This window comes from Mus caroli, unplaced genomic scaffold, assembly GCF_978045245.1.
Source record: "Mus caroli unplaced genomic scaffold, Mus_caroli_1 scaffold_11, whole genome shotgun sequence".
NCBI classification, from domain to species: domain Eukaryota; kingdom Metazoa; phylum Chordata; class Mammalia; order Rodentia; family Muridae; genus Mus; species Mus caroli.
The window spans coordinates 95,310,998-95,327,881 of NW_028227266.1; the positions used below are offsets into that span (position 1 = coordinate 95,310,998).

The 16,884-nt window shown below is 46.6% G+C and overlaps 1 protein-coding gene across 1 annotated transcript in view; it reads right to left on the reverse strand.

Moving 5' to 3' along the window:
* The window catches only part of LOC147002126 (uncharacterized), a 42,755-nt gene that overhangs the window by 22,137 nt on the left and 3,734 nt on the right, over nt 1-16,884 (reverse strand). The window contains exons 2-6 of the mRNA XM_085828282.1: nt 16,365-16,574; nt 14,582-14,734; nt 8,868-9,016; nt 5,666-5,806; nt 4,470-4,615 (exon numbers count right to left, since the gene is read on the reverse strand). Of these exons, the coding sequence (XP_085684408.1) occupies nt 4,519-4,615; nt 5,666-5,806; nt 8,868-9,016; nt 14,582-14,734; nt 16,365-16,544 (720 nt within the window). The 5' untranslated portion in view covers nt 16,545-16,574 and the 3' untranslated portion in view covers nt 4,470-4,518. The remainder of the gene's footprint in view (nt 1-4,469; nt 4,616-5,665; nt 5,807-8,867; nt 9,017-14,581; nt 14,735-16,364; nt 16,575-16,884) is intronic.

Consider the following 16,884-nt stretch of genomic DNA (forward strand, 5'->3'; position numbering starts at 1 on the left):
AAAAATGACACTGTCTATATGCATGCATAACTGTGGACAAGCATACTGTGTTCCCAGACTCCCCCTTCAAGGGAAGAGTGCTTTGTTTTGTTTATTTATTTATTTATTTATTTATTTATGTATTTATTTATTACCTATTTATTATTTAGTTAGCTAGGTAGTGCATGTATGTGTGTAGGTGCGCACATGTTAAAGTCAGAGGAAAACTTCTGGCAGCTGGTTCTCTCCTCCCACCATGTGGATCCTGGGGAATGACCTAGGGTCATTAGGCTAGGAAATTAATGCTTCCACCACTCCCAGAAACTCTTCATTTCATGCATGAAGGCACCCTAAGCATCTAGGGGTCCTGTGGACATATTGGGACTCGCACTGCACATATGTGAACACATGTGAACACATGAAGGAAGCAAGGTGCATGTTTTTTAAGATTGTCTTTACATGTTGTAACACCTAAGAGAATAAGCTTGTTGGTGGTCGAGCCATCTGTGATCAGCAACAGGGTGCCTCTGTGTCCGAGCCTGGCAGGAAGAAGTTGTTCCTGGGGCCTGGGAGTAAGTAGCTTACAGAACAGAAGAGGACCAAGCACTGAGGGCTCATGGAGAAGCAATCTCTAAACAGCTTTGCTGGGCTTGAGAGCACTCGGTTAGCATGTGCCCAGTCCTGGCATGTGCATGTGCACACACACAAACACACACAGACCTCCCATGCACACCCACTTACACACCCACCTATACACCCACAAGCGCGCGCGCACACACACACACACACACACACACGATTGCCTATGTGAATACTGAAAGCTTATTACACTGTCAGGTACATTTTAAAGTTAATATTTTTAATTTTCATTAGAACTTTAAGATTTCCCAAAGGTAGAAATTTCTTGCATGTGGTGAATATATCAGGAAAAAAATGTCGCCTGTCATTCCACTCCCTTCAGTGAATCAAGTCCAAACTCCAAGTGTTCTGCTGTCCAGGATCACTCATGGAACCCACTGCAAACACGAGCTGTCACCAAGCTCCTGTCACCAAGCTCCTGTCACCAAACTCTTGTGTTAAGCTTTATTCCTCCTCTCCTACCTCAGGACTGGGATTATTACCTAAGGCCTCACAGATGCTAGGCAAGCTCTACCACACACACACACACACACACACACACACGATTGCCTGTGTGAATACTGAAAGCTTATTACACTGTCAGGTACATTTTAAAGTTAATATACACACACACACACACACACACACACACACACACACACACACACATGGTTTCATACTGCACAGGTTAGATCCAAACTCTCTGTATAGCTTTGGGTGACCCAAAACCCCTGACCTTCCTGTCATCTCTCCTGAGTGCTGGAATGACAGGCATACTCCACCTTACCTGGCTTATGTGATGCTGAAGGCTGAATCTAGGACTTCGTGCATGCTGGGTGAGCAAACACCCTACTAGCTGAGCTACATCCCTAGCCCTGGCTGACACTGATGTTCTACCTTCTAGAATGATGAGAAATTGTTTTGTTTTTGTTTTTTTGGTTCAGCCAGCAAGCTTATGGTGTTTGTTATGGCTGCCTGAGAAAGCTAAGGCAGAATGGCGTGGAGCTAAAATATACAGGTTGAACTGGGTAAGAAGCAAGGTTTAAGAGATAGGGAGTATAGTGTCGGGCTTGGGGTAGGAGGGGAGACTTTGGAAAGCGCTCCAGTTTGTGGGGTTTGTTGCTATTGCTGAAATCCTGAACGCAAAACGCAAGGCGCAAGGCGTGAGCTGCATTTACATCCTGAGCTTCTTGGAGATGGCAGCACAGGTACTATCTGCTACCAGCTCTGACACCAGATATCATTAATTTATTATTATAATAATAATTATTATTATATCTCTGGGAAAACAAAGAATTTTTATCTGATTTGTAAAAATTGCTTTTTGTTGTTGATGTGTGTATGTGTCTGTGTGCGTGTGTATGTGTGTGTGTGTGTGTGTAGTTTTCATTGTTGTTGTTTAAAGCAGGGTCTCACTATGTCGCCCTGGCTGGCTTGGAACTCACTATGTAAACCGGGTAGGCTTTGAACTCACAGATCTCTGCCTGCCTCTGCCTCCTAAGACAAGGATTAAAAACATGTGCCACCATGCATGGCTTTTTTTTTTTTTTTTTTAAGATTTATTTATTTATTTATTGTATATACAATGTTCTGCCTGCATGTATGGCTGCATGCCAGAAGAGGGCACCGGATCTCATTATTGATCGTTATAAGCCACCATGTGGTTGCTGGGAATTGAACTCAGGACCTCTGGAAGAGCAGCCAGTGCCCTTAACCTCTGAGCCATCTCTCCAGCCCACATGGCCATTTTTTAAAATTACATTTAAAAAAATGTGTTTAGTGCCCGGGTGTCCGTGTCCCTGTCCATGTCCTTGTCCGTGTGTGTGTGTGTGTGTGTGTGTTGTGCAGGTTAAAGGACATCCTGCTGCCAGTCTCCTTCCATGTGGGCTCTTGGCTTTGAATTCAAGTCCCCAGGCTCTGCAGCAGGCTCTATTATTGCTGAGCCATCTCTCTGGCCCCTAATACCTAAAATATTAACTTGTAATTTTCCTCTAATAGAAACTACTAGGGACAACTAGAATTGAGATCCCCATGTCTCCTCCTGACTCCTAGGCATTCTCCTCTCTCTCCACCTCTCACTCCTGTCCCTGCCTGCCACACTCCAAAACTACAAGACATCGATTTTACATCTACCATATTAAAAGAAAACAGCGACCCACACAGGGTCACTTAGCTATTCTTGAGCCCACAGCTACAGCACAGGATTCATAATTAACACTGTGGCTCTTCACACGAATACTGAAGCAGTGCAGGGGAGGTGCAGCAAGGATCAGCTGTGCTGTCCTGGTCCTTTGGTGCATCAAAAGCCTTGGCTGAATCACCAAGCTCCACAAGTGACTTGTGTGAGCCTGAGCCCATGAACGTCCCTAAGTAGATGACATCCGCTGTCAGTTACAGGGCCATCGCATTCTGTCCCCCAAAGGTGTCTTTACTCAGCCCCTCGGTCCATTTTCTTCCCCAGAAGATAGAGCAACAGGGATTCCCACTGTGCTCTAAGATTTCCCTCTCCTAGGAAACAGGCAACCTGCCGTAATAATGAGGATGATTGATGCTCTTCAAGAACTTGCCACTCAATCCTTACTGAACACCGAAGGCAATTACTGTAATGTTCACTTTACAGCTGAAGAACCTGAAATTATTCAGGCACACACAGGTGTCTGTGTCATTAGCCATTCAATACAGACAACCAACTATTAAAAGTAGACAGCCATTAAATGTCCCATAAATATGCATTGTTAGGATTCACTTAAATAAGTAAAACCCCATTAAGTGGTGATGGTTTGTGTGTCCTGCATCTGTCTGCCTGCTGTCTGGGTGAGGACATGCTTTCTCTTTGACCCACATAATCCTGGCTTGTACTTCTCCTCCCAACAAGGTAGGTGTGTGATGAGTCCTGTCAATCATAGCTCATCATGACCTGGGCCATAGGGCCTGGACCAAGAGGTAGGTCTGGGGACCATAGATGACCAGAGTAGCAAACTCAAGGGTTCTTGCTGTCATGACTTCAGCCATTTACCCACTCCGGGCCCAGGAATACACAATTCTTTAATCCCATCTGAACTGCTTTGACCAACCTGATGAGTCTGATTAAACTGGGATGTCTGTTTCCAGGCACTGCTGTGATAGATGACAGTTCACTGAGTGGCTAACAGAACACAAGTTTAAATCTGGCTGAGATGGCTCAACACTCACAAGCAGAGGCAGGAAGATTGGCAAACATTTAAGGCCAGCCTGAGCTACATGATGAGTTCCAGGCTAGCCAGGGACTATATATAGCATGACTCTGTCTTATAAAACTGAAGGGAATAGAGGCAGCTGTGTGGGCTGGGGAGTAGGAGGGAAGATAACGGGAAGAGATACAAACTTGCTACCTTGTTGTTGCCTTAGTCTTTTGGATGCTGGAAGTCTGCAATGGATCCTACCACTGACAAGACGTCTTGGGGTTAGAGTCCTTTGAAGGTGCTGCGAAAATGTTTGTTTTGGTTTTGTATTTTGTTGTATTTGCTTGTTTGTTGCTTTTCCCAGAGACTAGAGGCACTTACATCCGGCTCAGGTTACTTTTCTCTCTGTTGAGGTTGTGGAGTCCTCCCCCACCCTTTGCCTGCCCTTTAGAAAGGTCCTTGTGATTATTCGTGACTGCCAGGCTAGTCCGGGAGAGCATCTCCATCTTAGGCTCCTGATCTGACTTCTGTCACATGAGCGTATTCACAGGTTCTGAAGGTCAGGACAGAGACACCTTTGGGGTCCATTATCCTACCTCCCACACTCTGGAAGTAGGTCTCCATTAAGTGCTACAAAGCCACCTAGTTACAAAGTACAGTCCTTCTTCAGGAACCAAGAGGGGCTGTCTGGAAGTGGTGCCCAGTGTTTACCTTGGGGAGGCTGAAGGGGATTTCCAGCATGTGGCAGTGCCAAGGCAGGCTAGTCCTTCCTCTGCGTCTCTGCATATTCTGCTATAGGTCTGAGGAGAGCCAGTGCTCCAGAACTCTGCAAGCAATTTCCATCCAGGCGCAGCTCACTGGGGAAGAGGGCAGAAAACATTGTTCACAGGCCGTCAGGCCCACTACAACCTTGAATCTAAGATCTTTATCTGACGTAACATAACTAGTCATAAATGATATAACGTGACACAGTCAATAGATAAGTATAGTATACACACACTAGATCACACCACAAAATACTGTCTATGCCAGCAGCACAAACCATACCTTCGACAGACACCCTTGGTTTTCAAAGTTCACCAAAGGCTTTTCCTCTAAGGGTAAGAAAGAACAATCAGGGCAGAGGAAACAGGTTAGCAAGTAAAGTGCTCTCCAAGAAAGCATAATGACCCGTGTTTAATCTCTACAACGCATGGCAAAACCCTGGGCATGGGGCTGTGGGGATGACTGAGTGGATACAACTATAAAATCAAGAGGAACTGAGTTCAAATCCCCAGCGCCCATGTAAAGCCAGATGTGCCCACAAGACCCCAGCATTGGGGGGCTGGAATAGGTGGGTCTCTGGAAGTTGACTAGCCAGTCTCTCTGAAATGGCAAGTTTCTTGTTCAGTGAGAGACATTGTCTCAAAGAACCATAGTGATAGATGAATATATCTGATGTAGCACTCTGACTTCCGAATGTACACGGGTCATGTGCAGGCATGTGTATGTATACACACTGTATAAACAAAATTGTAAAAAAGAGACAAAATCCTAATCAAATGTAGAAAACTGTATCAGCAGTGTGCTTTTAACCTCGGAGTTAGAAGGGGAGAGATGGGGCATTCCTGGAGCGCTCTGGCATTCAGTGTAGCCTTCAAGCCAGTGCGAGACCCTGATTCAAGAACAAGGTAAGAGAACCTGAATGACATCTGATGGAGTTGACCTCTGACCTCCACATGCATGCATATGCACCTGTATGAACATACACCCTCACCAAAAATGAAGAGAAAGAAAAGAGGAAGGAAGGGAAGAAGGGAGGGAGGAAGAAAAGAGAGGGAGGGAAGGAAAAGTAAAAAGTAGCCATCAGGATACATTGTGCAATGAGTCAAAACAGAGACATGGTGTGTGGGAGGGGTGTAGCTCACCAAATGGCGCTGTGGCTGATAACAGAGCCCAGCCTTGGCCCACTCTGGGGTCCCAGCCCACAGTAACGCATACTGAGGCCCTGGAGCCTTCGGTTGCTCTCCAGGCCTGAGAAGATACTCTCAAGTTCTTCATTTCCAAACCTGAAATGACAGAACAAAGCCCACAGATTTTAAACTATGTCATAGGCTGAGGGGACCCTGCCGGTGGTCACGGGGATGGGATCAATCTGGATCAAACATCAGGAGGTCTGATGCCAGGCAGTTTCCTTCCGGCACATTTAAATGCAGTATAATTTGGAAAAATGTTTTCTGGTGTAACACAATTCCTAATGCACAAGAGAGCACAATTACATTGAAACTCAACTCAGGGTACATGTCATTTCTTTCAAGAAGATGGGTTCTGGCTATCTGTGCTAGCTTAAGGGTCTAGGGATAGCAGAGGCCATCTGGGCTATTAGCCACCTCTGGTCTGGTTGTGGGAGCTTGGGGGGAGTCTTTGGCTATATGGATCCTGTAAAGGTCATTAGACTATCAGGTCCTGGTTGCGGGAGATCGGGGAGGCCCCGGCTGTAAGGGTCATTTAAATTACTAGCCACCTTCGGTCCTGGCTGTAGGAGCTTGATGTGGTCTGACCCAACAGATAACACAGATCCTCAGGTTGTTAATCACCTCCAATTCCCAGCTTTCTGGTTGGAAGAACATATTTTACAACTTTCATATTAGAAAGACAATCCTGTGTACTTAACGTTCCTGGTCTCTCTGGAGAACTGTGGGCACAAGGACTTTTGTGTTGTACTCCCAATAACGGCCTCTAAGTTTTCCTCAGGTCACCTAAGAACTAACTTTCTTTCTTTCTTTCTTTCTTTCTTTCTTTCTTTCTTTCTTTCTTTCTCCAATTTAAAAAAAAAAGGTTAATTAATTTAATGTGTATGAGTACACTGTACAGATGGCTGTGAGCCATCATGTGGTTGCTGGGAATTGAACTTAGGACCTCTGCTTGCTCCGGCCCCTTTCATTCTAGCCCAAAGATTTATTTATTATTATATGTGAGAACACTGTAGCTGTCTTCAGACACACCAGAAGAAGGTGTCAGATTTCATTACGGATGGTTGTGAGTCACCATGTGGTTGCTGGGATTTGAACTCAGGACCTTCAGAAGAGCAGTCAGTGCTCTTTTTTTTTTTTTTTTTAATTTATTTATTTATTTATTTTTTGTTTGTTTGTTTTTTTTTTTTTCGAGACAGGGTTTCTCTGTGTAGCCTTGGCTGTCCTGGAACTCACTTTGTAGACCAGGCTGGCCTCGAACTCAGAAATCCGCCTGCCTCTGCCTCCCAAGTGCTGGGATTAAAGGCGTGCGCCACCACGCCCGGCTCTCTTAACCGCTGAGTCATAGCTCCAGTCCCCAACCCCCACCCCCACGAACTGTTTCTTCTGATCCCAGTTTGAGTTTCTAGGGCCAGGTCTGACTGATGGATAGTGCAGGGTTGACCCTAAGAGAAGAGAATCTTGTAAGGCGAGAAGGAGCTCCGAAGTCAAATTCCAGAGCAGCGAGAGCCAAGGCTTGTTTGAAACATCCTTTCAATGGCGAACAGACTCAGAAGCGGGGGTAGAACAGAGATGGGCATGATGACGACATAACTGGCAGTGGTGGGTGGAGTCTAGGAAGCCGGGGCTGCCGCAGGACTCGGTAAGAAAGTCCACCCACTCAACCCTCTGGTTAAAACTGGGCTCCCTCAATGCATAATATTTAGTTTACAAGGTGACTCACAAGCACAGTCCACCACTCTTGGGTAGGACTGGTGACCTGTACCTTGGTGACCCTTTAGGGAGCTAAGTTAGTGTCTGCAGGGGATTTGCAATGTTGGGGTTTAAACTTTGAGCGTGATATTGTTTTGAGTGATATTGTCTTGCTATTTAGTCAGGCTGGATTTGAACTGGAGAAACCCTTCCTGTTTCAGCCTTCCACATGCCAGGACGACAAGCATGTAACATCACACTGGTGATCATACATGATGAAGGCATAACTTCAATTTTTTAAATTAAATAATTAATGGTAATAATTAATGGTTGGGCTGAGGCTGGGGCTGGGTATGAGAGTTGTGCTGGCTAAGGTATTTGCTTGTTTGTTTGTTTGTATGGTAGTTGGTGTGTTCCTTTGCTTTTTTTGTTTTGTCAATGTGACACAAATTCAGGTCATCCTGGTTGAGAAATGCCTCTATCAGATTGGCCTACAGGCAAGTCTATGAGGGTATTTTTCTGATTAAGGTTGGGTTTGGGAGGGCCCAGTCGACTGTGGGTGGTACTGTGTAGGTTGTATAAAAGTCAGCTGAGCGAGGAGGAGGGGTGTTGTAGTCCTTTAATCCCAACACTGAGGAGGCAGAGGCAGGTGGTTCTCTGAGTTTTGGGCTTTCTGCTCTACTGGTCAAGATTCAGGTCAGCTGAGGCTAAACAAGGAGATCCTGTCTCAAACAAAACAAAACAGCAGCAGCAGCAGCAGCAACAGCAACAACAGCAACAGCAAGCAAGCTGAGCAAGCCATGAGATCAAGCCAGCTCCAAGGCTGGCTCTCCCACATCAATCATTGGTGAAGAAATTGCACCAGAGACTTGCCTGTGGGCCAGTTCGAAGGAGGCATTTTCTCAATTCAGAGCTGTTCTTCCTGAAGGATTTCTTGTTTGTGTCAGGTTGACAAAGCACTCGCCTAAGCACTCACAATACCTTTATTGCTATCTTCCTTGGCCCTAGCACTGGGTCTCGCATAAATTCATTGTATTGGCTGGTTTTATGTCAGCTTGATACAAGTTAGAGTTATCAGAGAGAAGGAGCCTCAACTGAGAAAATTCCTCCATGGATTCAGCTATAGGAGCTGGGCAGTGGGGTTGTGCACACTTTTAATCCCAGCTCCTACAGATAAATTTTATGGAGGAATTTTCTCAGTTGAGGCTCCTTCTCTCTGATGACTCTAACTTGTATCAAGTTGGCATAAAACCAGCCAGTACAGTGAATTTATGCGAGACCCAGTGGTGCAGCACTAGAAACCCTAAGACACTTGTTTGAAAGAACAAAAGGGAACACTAGCATTTACTTGGGCACAGGAGGAAGGCTAGAGGCACAGAGAACCCGGGTGTGGTCCTCCCCTCCCCCTCCCTCCTCTGGCCGTCACCATCTCTGCACAGCCTGCAGAATTCTGCTTCAGCCTTACTTGCAGTAGTCGAGGACCAGGAAGTGCAAACTGCTGAACTGCAGTGCTTTCCCAAGTCGCCCCAGAGACCACAGATCCATCTTGCAATCGATGATTTCCAACGTAGTCACTGGGCAAGTGGTGTGCCCCTTCTGCTCCAGAAACAAAGCCTGCAAGATGAAGAAACTTCCATCAGGGCTACCAGTGTGCTCTGAGTTCCCATGTATTCCCAAGTCGAGCCTCTCAGGAACCTCAACATTTTTGCTGCCAAGATGATTTTCTACAAGGAAACACAGCATGAAAATTAAGTTTTCCTTTTTAAAAACAATGATTCATTGAAGAATCATGAGAGCCATGAAGCCCTGTGATGAGATGTACTGCAGGTGTTGTGTGCAGGTGCTGTGTGCAGGTGCTGTATGCAGGTGGTATGTGCAGGTATTATGTGCAGGTGCTGTGTGCAGGTGTTGTATACAGGTGCTGTGTGCAGGTGCTATGGGCAGGTGTTGTATGCAGGTGCTGTGTGCAGGTGCTATGGGCAGGTGTTGTATGCAGGTGCTGTGTGCAGGTGCTATGGGTAGGTGTTGTGTGCAGGTGTTGTGTGCAGGTATTGGTGGGCTGTGTAGTGCTCCTTACCTCATATGTAGAGCTACTAACTCCAGACATCTCAGGAGGTTAGGGCTATAGCTCAGAAGGCTGGATTATGGAGTCAGGTGCCTGTGTTATGATGAGATCTTGGGATGAGCCCTAATTTGACACAACTAATGTCCTTACAAGCCAGGGATCATGTGAAGATACAGGAAGAAAACATGAACCTTATTGACATCTTGAGTTTAGGCTTCAGCCTCCAGGAGAGTCGATTGCTTCAGCTACACAGGCCATGATGCCAGCAGCCTCTGCAGACTATGGTCCGTGTTGGTTTTTTAATTCATTATTTTGTAGGGGAGGGATGTGTGCCTGCTGTGGCATGGAGGTCAGAGAATAACATTGTGGAGTTGACTCTCTCTTTTCATTTTTTACATAGGTTCTGGGGGTGGGGGTGGAACTCAGGCTTGTATAGCAATCACCTTTATCCCACCTTGCCAGCCCTGGATTTGTCAAAAAAAAAATTTTTTTTTTAATTAGTGTGTGTTGGAGTTGGTTCTCTACCACCCTTTGATCTCTCTCTCTCTCTCTCTCTTTTTCAAGAAGAGGGTTTCTCTGTGTAACCGTCCTGGTTCTGTAGACCAGGCTAGTCTCGAACTCACAAAGATCTGACTTCCTCTGCCTCTTAAAGGCATACCCCATGCCCAGTCCCTGTTCTCCTTTATGCGGGTTTTAGGGAGTGAGCTGAGGTCATCAAGCTTAAGCAGCAAACGTTTTACCTGCCGAACCATCTCACTTGGCCCTGAGATAGTGATTGCTGTCTTTTTTTCCTAATACTTTTAAAAAAATGTATTTTTACTTTATCTGCATTGGTGTTTTGCCTGCATACATGTGTGTGTGAGGGTGTCAGATATTGGAGTTACAGAGGGTTGTGAGCTGCTGTGTGGTTGCTGGGAATTGAACCCAGGTCCTTTGGGAGAACAGTCAATGCTCTCAGCCACTGAGCTAGCTCTCCAGCTCCTGAGATACTGATCTATTTTTTTCAGACTTAATTCACTTTTTCTTGTGTCAAAAGTCTTATGTGGTAGCCACCGCTGGAGCCTGGGTCCTCTGAACAGACTCTTGTGGTTTTTCGCAAGGTGGTTAGTGAATTACTGAGAAGGAGACTTGGTCAACCCCAGAGGTCATCAGTCAGGTAGCTGTAGGTCTTAGAGATAGCATCAAAGGTAGCCTTGGCCAAGTTGCCCAAGGCAGCAGTGCAGCCCCTGTCTGAAGTGTAGCAGTCATCTATATCAACTATTCTCACTAGCTTCTTGGGCACAGGAGCAGAGGCAATGCCAGTGCCTCTGGGGGCAGGGATGAGACGCACCAGCACAGAGCCACAGCGGCCTGTCATCTTGCATGAAACAGTGTGGGGCTTGCCAATCTTGTTCCCCCAGTAGGCTCTCCACACAGGGACAATGGAAAGCTTGGCCAAGGCGATGGCTCTGCTGATAGCAGTGGCTACCTTCTTGGAGCATTTAACACCAAGACCAACGTGACCATTGTGGTACCCAATAGCGACGAAAGCCTTGAACCTGGTCCGCTTGCCAGCCTGAGTCTGCTTCTGCACTGGCATGATCTTTAGAACCTCATCTTTTAGGGATGAGCCCGGGGTTAAAAAAAAAAAATCAATAATCCCAGATTCCTTAAAGATCAGGGAGAACAGGTAGATCTCCTCCCAGGACTGGACCTTCAGGTCCTTAACCAGTGAGCTCAGCTTGGTGACAGGGATCCATTCCTCTTTGATTTTACCTTCACAAGCCCTGTGCCTCGACCACAGCCAGGGCCTGGACTATGACTACGATTGTGGGCCCTAAGACCTCTGCTGAATCCTCTGGGGAAGCTGCAGTGGCCTCTGGGTCCTTTAGGCCCTCCCACTGTACCTCATTATCCGCCATTTGGTGTTTTCCCAGAGGAGGAAGAAGGGAAGGAGGAGGAGGAGAAGGAGGAAGAGGAGGACATGTCTATCATTGAAGGAATTCAGGGCAGGAACCTGGAGGTATTGCTTCCTAGCTTATTCCTCATGGCTTGCTCAGCCTGCTTTCTATAGAATCCAGGGCTACCAGCCCAGGGATGGCACCATCCACCATGGACTAAACTCTCTCCATCAATCACTATCTAAGAAAATGTTCTACAGGCCTGCTTACAGTCCAATCTTTTGTTTGTTTGTTTGTTTGTTTGTTTGTTGTTTGTTTGTTTTTTCCGAGACAGGGTTTCTCAGTATAGCCCTGGCTGTCCTGGAACTCACTTTGTAGACCAGGCTGGCCTCGGACTCAGAAATCCACCTGCCTCTGCCTCCCGAGTGCTGGGATTAAAGGCGTGCGACACCACACCTGGCTACAGTCCAATCTTATGAAGGCATTTCCTCAGTTGAGGTTACCCCCTTTCAGATGACTCTAGCCTATGCCAAGTTGCCATAAAACTAGCCAACATGGCCTGATAGTGGCAGTGAGGAGGTAGCTGAGCGTTCCAGAGAAGCCACCATGAGTTAAGGGTCCTGACACCCAAAGCTCAGAGCTCTACTCATAGCAGGGGGTCTTTGAAACTTCAGCGAGCATCTCAGTCAAGGAGTTAAGACTACAGGAAGTGAAATGCAGGGATGGCAGAGAAGCTAAGACTAGAAAAGAAGATGCTGTGAGAAGTCAAAGGCAGAAGCTGAAGATGGAAGCAAGAGTCTGAGGGAGCTGAGAGTCCAGGCTGGAGGGTGGGGCTGTAACCAGCTGCTGAGTGATGCACTTTAAGCCCAGAACAATAGTCTAGAGCGTAAGACCCCAGCTTTGAAAGTTGGAGCCAGCCGGGCGTGGTGGCGCACGCCTTTAATCCCAGCACTCGGGAGGCAGAGGCAGGCGGATTTCTGAGTTCGAGGCCAGCCTGGTCTACAAAGTGAGTTCCAGGACAGCCAGGGCTATACAGAGAAACCCTGTCTCGAAAAACCAAAAAAAAAAAAAAAAAAAAAAAGAAAGTTGGAGCCATTAAACCCCTAGTTCTCAAGGCTTAGTGACACAAACTTCTACATTTGGAGGCCCTAGCCAGGTGTATTGGCTCACACCTTTAATACCAGCATTTGGGGAGGCAGAGGCAGGTAGACTTTTGAGTTTGAGGCCAACCTGGTCTACATACTGAGTTCTGGGACAGGCAGAGCTCTGGAGAGAGATCCTATTCAAAGAGAGGGGGAGGGGGAGGGAGAGAGGGGGAGGGGGAGAGGGAGAGGAGAGGGAGAGGGGGAGAGGGAAGAGGAGGGGGAGGGGAAAGGGGGAGGGGGAGGGAGAGAGGGGGAGGGAGAGGGGGAGGGGGGAGAGGGGGAGGAGGAGGGAGAGAGGGAGGGGGGAGAGGGGGAGAGAGAGGGAGAGGGAGAGGGGGAGGAGGAGGGAGAGAGGGAGAGGGAGAGAGAATAAACTTTGGAGTTAGGAGAAACTGCACTATAGTCTTCCAAAGTAGTTATTGTGTGGACTCCTCCCACGGAGTGGGCATCCTTGTTGATGGTTAGTACTGAGCTTCTGTTTCACCTTTTCTGTGGCCACACAATGGTAGCTGTTTGTGTTTTTATTCTGCATCCCCTCTGGCTGCATGCCCGTTGTTGATCACCTCTTCCTGGTCACTAGTTTTCTCCTCACTTCCTCCTCAGTGCAGGGAAATGAACACTATCTTTTCTAAAGGCTCTGTTCTAGTTTAGTTTGTCCTTTATTCACACACACTCTCTCCTTCCCTTCCTCCTTTCCTCCCTTCCTCCCTCCCTCCCTCCGTCCCACCCTCCCTCCCTCCCTTTCTTTCTCTGTGTGTTTTGTTTTGTTGAGGCAGGGTCTCACTATGTAGCCCTAGGTGGCCTGGAACTTGCTATGTAGACCAGTTTGACCTGAAACTCACAGAAATCCACCTGCCTCTGCCTCTCAAGTACTAGAGCTAAAGGCATGGAACTTAGCTTCTTAGCCATGTTTCTACGTTTCTCAACTACCTTCTTTTAAATTAAATAGTCCAGGGGCTGGAGAGATGGCTCAGAGGTTAAAAGCACTGACTGCTCTTCCAGAGGTCCTGAGTCCAATTCCCAGCAACCACATGGTGGCTCACAGCCATCTGTAATGGGATCTGATGCCCTCCTCTGGTGTATCTGAGGACAGAGACAGTGTACTCATATACATAAAATACCATAGAGCAGAATAATTAAACAGTCCAGGGTGTGCCAGTCCTGTCTCTGTTCTCCCTTGGATCATGTATGAATGCGTATGCATGCCTCTGTACCTGTAAGTTTAGCTTACCTGGTTCTCAGTGAAAGAGTTGAATTATCTGATGGCCTTTTTCAGAAGTGAAGTTTTTACTTGCAATAAGAGAAGTTCAATTTTTAAATATGATCAATCCATAATCGTATATGTAATAGGATAACAGAATTATTGAACATGGGTGGTTCTTGACAATGTAATATGAATGTATGATTTACAAAATCATACATATGTAGATAGCATGCGTGCATATGTCTAAAAGTGCCAGTGCATGCATGGCAGACACACACCTTCCTTAGGCAGGCACCACCTTTGGGCAGTGGGTGGGGAAAGAGGTGATCGAAGCTTTGACTGTTACATTGGTCAGCATGGGCAAATTTCATTCATTTAAAAGAGTCTATCGTGGGGCTGGAGGGATAGCAGTGTGGTTAAAAGCACTTGTTGCTCTTGCAGACAACTGGGGTTCAGTTCCCAGTACCCACATGGCAGCTCACAGCCATCTGTAACTCCAGTTCCAGTGGCCTCAACAGGGAGGCATGTGACATACACACATGCCTGCAGGTGAAAGAGCCATACTCAGAGTTAAATAAGTAAATTAAAAAACTAATTTAAAAAGGGTATACTATGTCGCAGAGGTGAGTTTGTGGAGATTGGTTTCATAACTTTCTACATTTTAAGACACATTTGAGGCATTTCATTAAAGTAGTGTTATCTTAAGAAAGAAAGAAAGAAAGAAAGAAAAGAAAAGAAAGAAAGAAAGAAAGAAAATCTTGCAGTAATGCTTGATGTAATATCATTACATCAGCAACCAAATAAACTATATCTGGAATGCAAGGTGTTGTTTGCCCATTCTTAATGTTAAGGTTTGAAGAAACTTAAAAAAAAATCCGCACTCACAAGTCTGGCGATCTCCGGGTTCGTCAGCTGAAGGCCCCAGATGCAGATCTCCTTGCCCAGTGTGTAGCCCTCATCTCGGATGGTCATGAGCAAAGGTTCCAAGGAAACGGGCAGAGTGCTGGCTGACGAGTTACCCGCCCTCACAAGCATAAACTAGAGTGTAGAAAAACTCTAAGTGACCGTCATGAAGAGATACCCACCCACGCTTCCAAATGTGCAGAAGGGATACTGGCAAAGATGGCTACATGAGTGTTTAAGGTATCAAACCTTCCCTGTGTATCAGGGTGGTGGTCCAACTGTCCACCAACCGTTGACAGGTATGGCACTGTAGGTCAGAGTTACTACAGGTCACTACCCTCTATTGGGTCACAGAATCAATTTAGTCGTGTATAACCAGCTTTTGTTTTTCTTTAAGAAAATAGAAAGGCAGGAAAAACATCACATTGCATCTTACCTAGCAAGGATAATACTGATTGTTTCATAAGGTTTTTTTTTTTCACAAGGTTTGTAAAAATGATTTATCTATTTTAATTTTGTATCTGAGTGTTCTGCCTATGTGCGTGTTTGTGCACTCCATGTGTGCAATGATCTCAGAGGCCAGAAGGGCACATCAGCTCTCCTGGAACTGGAGTTATAGACAACTGTGAGCCCCCATGTGGGTACTGGGAATCAATCATGGTACTGTGTTCAAGCAGCAAGCATTCCTAACCACTGATCTATCCTCCCACCCCCTCACAAGGCTCTTCATAATTAAAACAGAGACCCCTCATCTAAGCATGCTACCAACGTACACGGCCCTCTTAGTGGTGTGTACACTCAGATTCATCCCGGATGGGGCATGGTAAATGTATTTCTAATGATGGTTGTAATAAAACATTTGGTGGAGTCCAATTGTAAGAAGTACAGTGAAAAGGAACAAACACTTAGTGGATTTGAAAGATGTCTGAGAAGTTAAGAGCCCACTGGGTTGGCTAACAACGGCCTGTAACTCCCACTCCAGGGGATCCAACACCTTCTGGCCTCCACAGGTACCTGCATCCTATGCACACCTTCCTCCATACATATAATTTAAAATACCATCTTTAAAAATCAATAATTATTTTACCCTGCTCCCTCCTGCCCCTCAAGGATGGTTGTGGGGCTGGAGAGATGGCTCAATAGTTTAAAGCGCTTGTTCCTCTTGCAGAGGTCCAGGGTTTGATTCTAGCACCCACACTGAGTAACTCTAGTTCCAGGGCACCTGATGCCCTCTTCTGACCTGGACTGGCACCTGCACATGTGTGGTACACATATACGGGTGCCAGGCACACACACGTATACATACTTTTTTTTTAAGGATGGTTGTGGGAAGCTCCTCTCTGAAGCAGGGAGATGTGTGTGGGAACTTTTGGTAGAAACTAGAAAAAAGAAAGGACTAGAAAATCTGGAGGCAGAGGACGTGGGCAGAGCAGAATAGGTGGGCAGAGAGGCTAGAAGGAAGGAGGGATATAGCTCGGGGAGGCTGAAGTCAGAGGGAAGAGGAGGGCTTACAGAGGAACAGGAGAAGGCAGTGTTGTGTAAGCTTCTCTGGACTCAATTCCTGACCCCGGCCCCTCAAAAAACCCCCATACATGCTGGAAGACTTAGGAGGGCAGGTGCGTGGGTGGAGGGAGCACAGAAGAATGGATGGAAGAGGCCCATGGTGAATGTCACTCAATTGTCAGGCAATGCAGAGCTGGTGAGGCAGTCAGCTTTGGGTTAGAGGAGTCTGTTTCAAGGAAGGTCCAAATCCCCCACCACTGACCTTCCTGAGGATCTGCTCTCTGTCAATGCTGCTCTTCAGGTCCTTGTGGATGGCGGGACACACGGAGGTCCGAGACTGTACGCAGTGCTTCTGGTAGGTCTTCAGGAACTTCTGAAGAACGGGAACCACCGAAGGGGCAGCCCCTTTGGGCTTTTGTTTTCTTTCTTTCCCTCTCGGCATTGTTTTGCAGGGTTCGATTCCTGTTGGTTTCTGAAAGCAGTAACTTAAACTGAAATCCGTGTGCCTCACCCTCGAAATCCCAGGAAACCCTGCTGTGTGCCCTTCTCTAAGAATCTTAAAGGCAAACTGGGTGTGGTGGCGCACGCCTTTCGGGAGGCAGAGGCAGGCGGATTTCTGAGTTCGAGGCCAGCCTGGTCTACAAAGTGAGTTCCAGGACAGCCAAGGCTACACAGAGAAACCCTGTCTCGAAAAACCATTAAAAAAAAAAAAGAATCTTAAAGGCAGGCTGGAGAGATGGCTCAGAGGTTAAGAACACTGACTGCTCTTCCAGAGGTCCTGA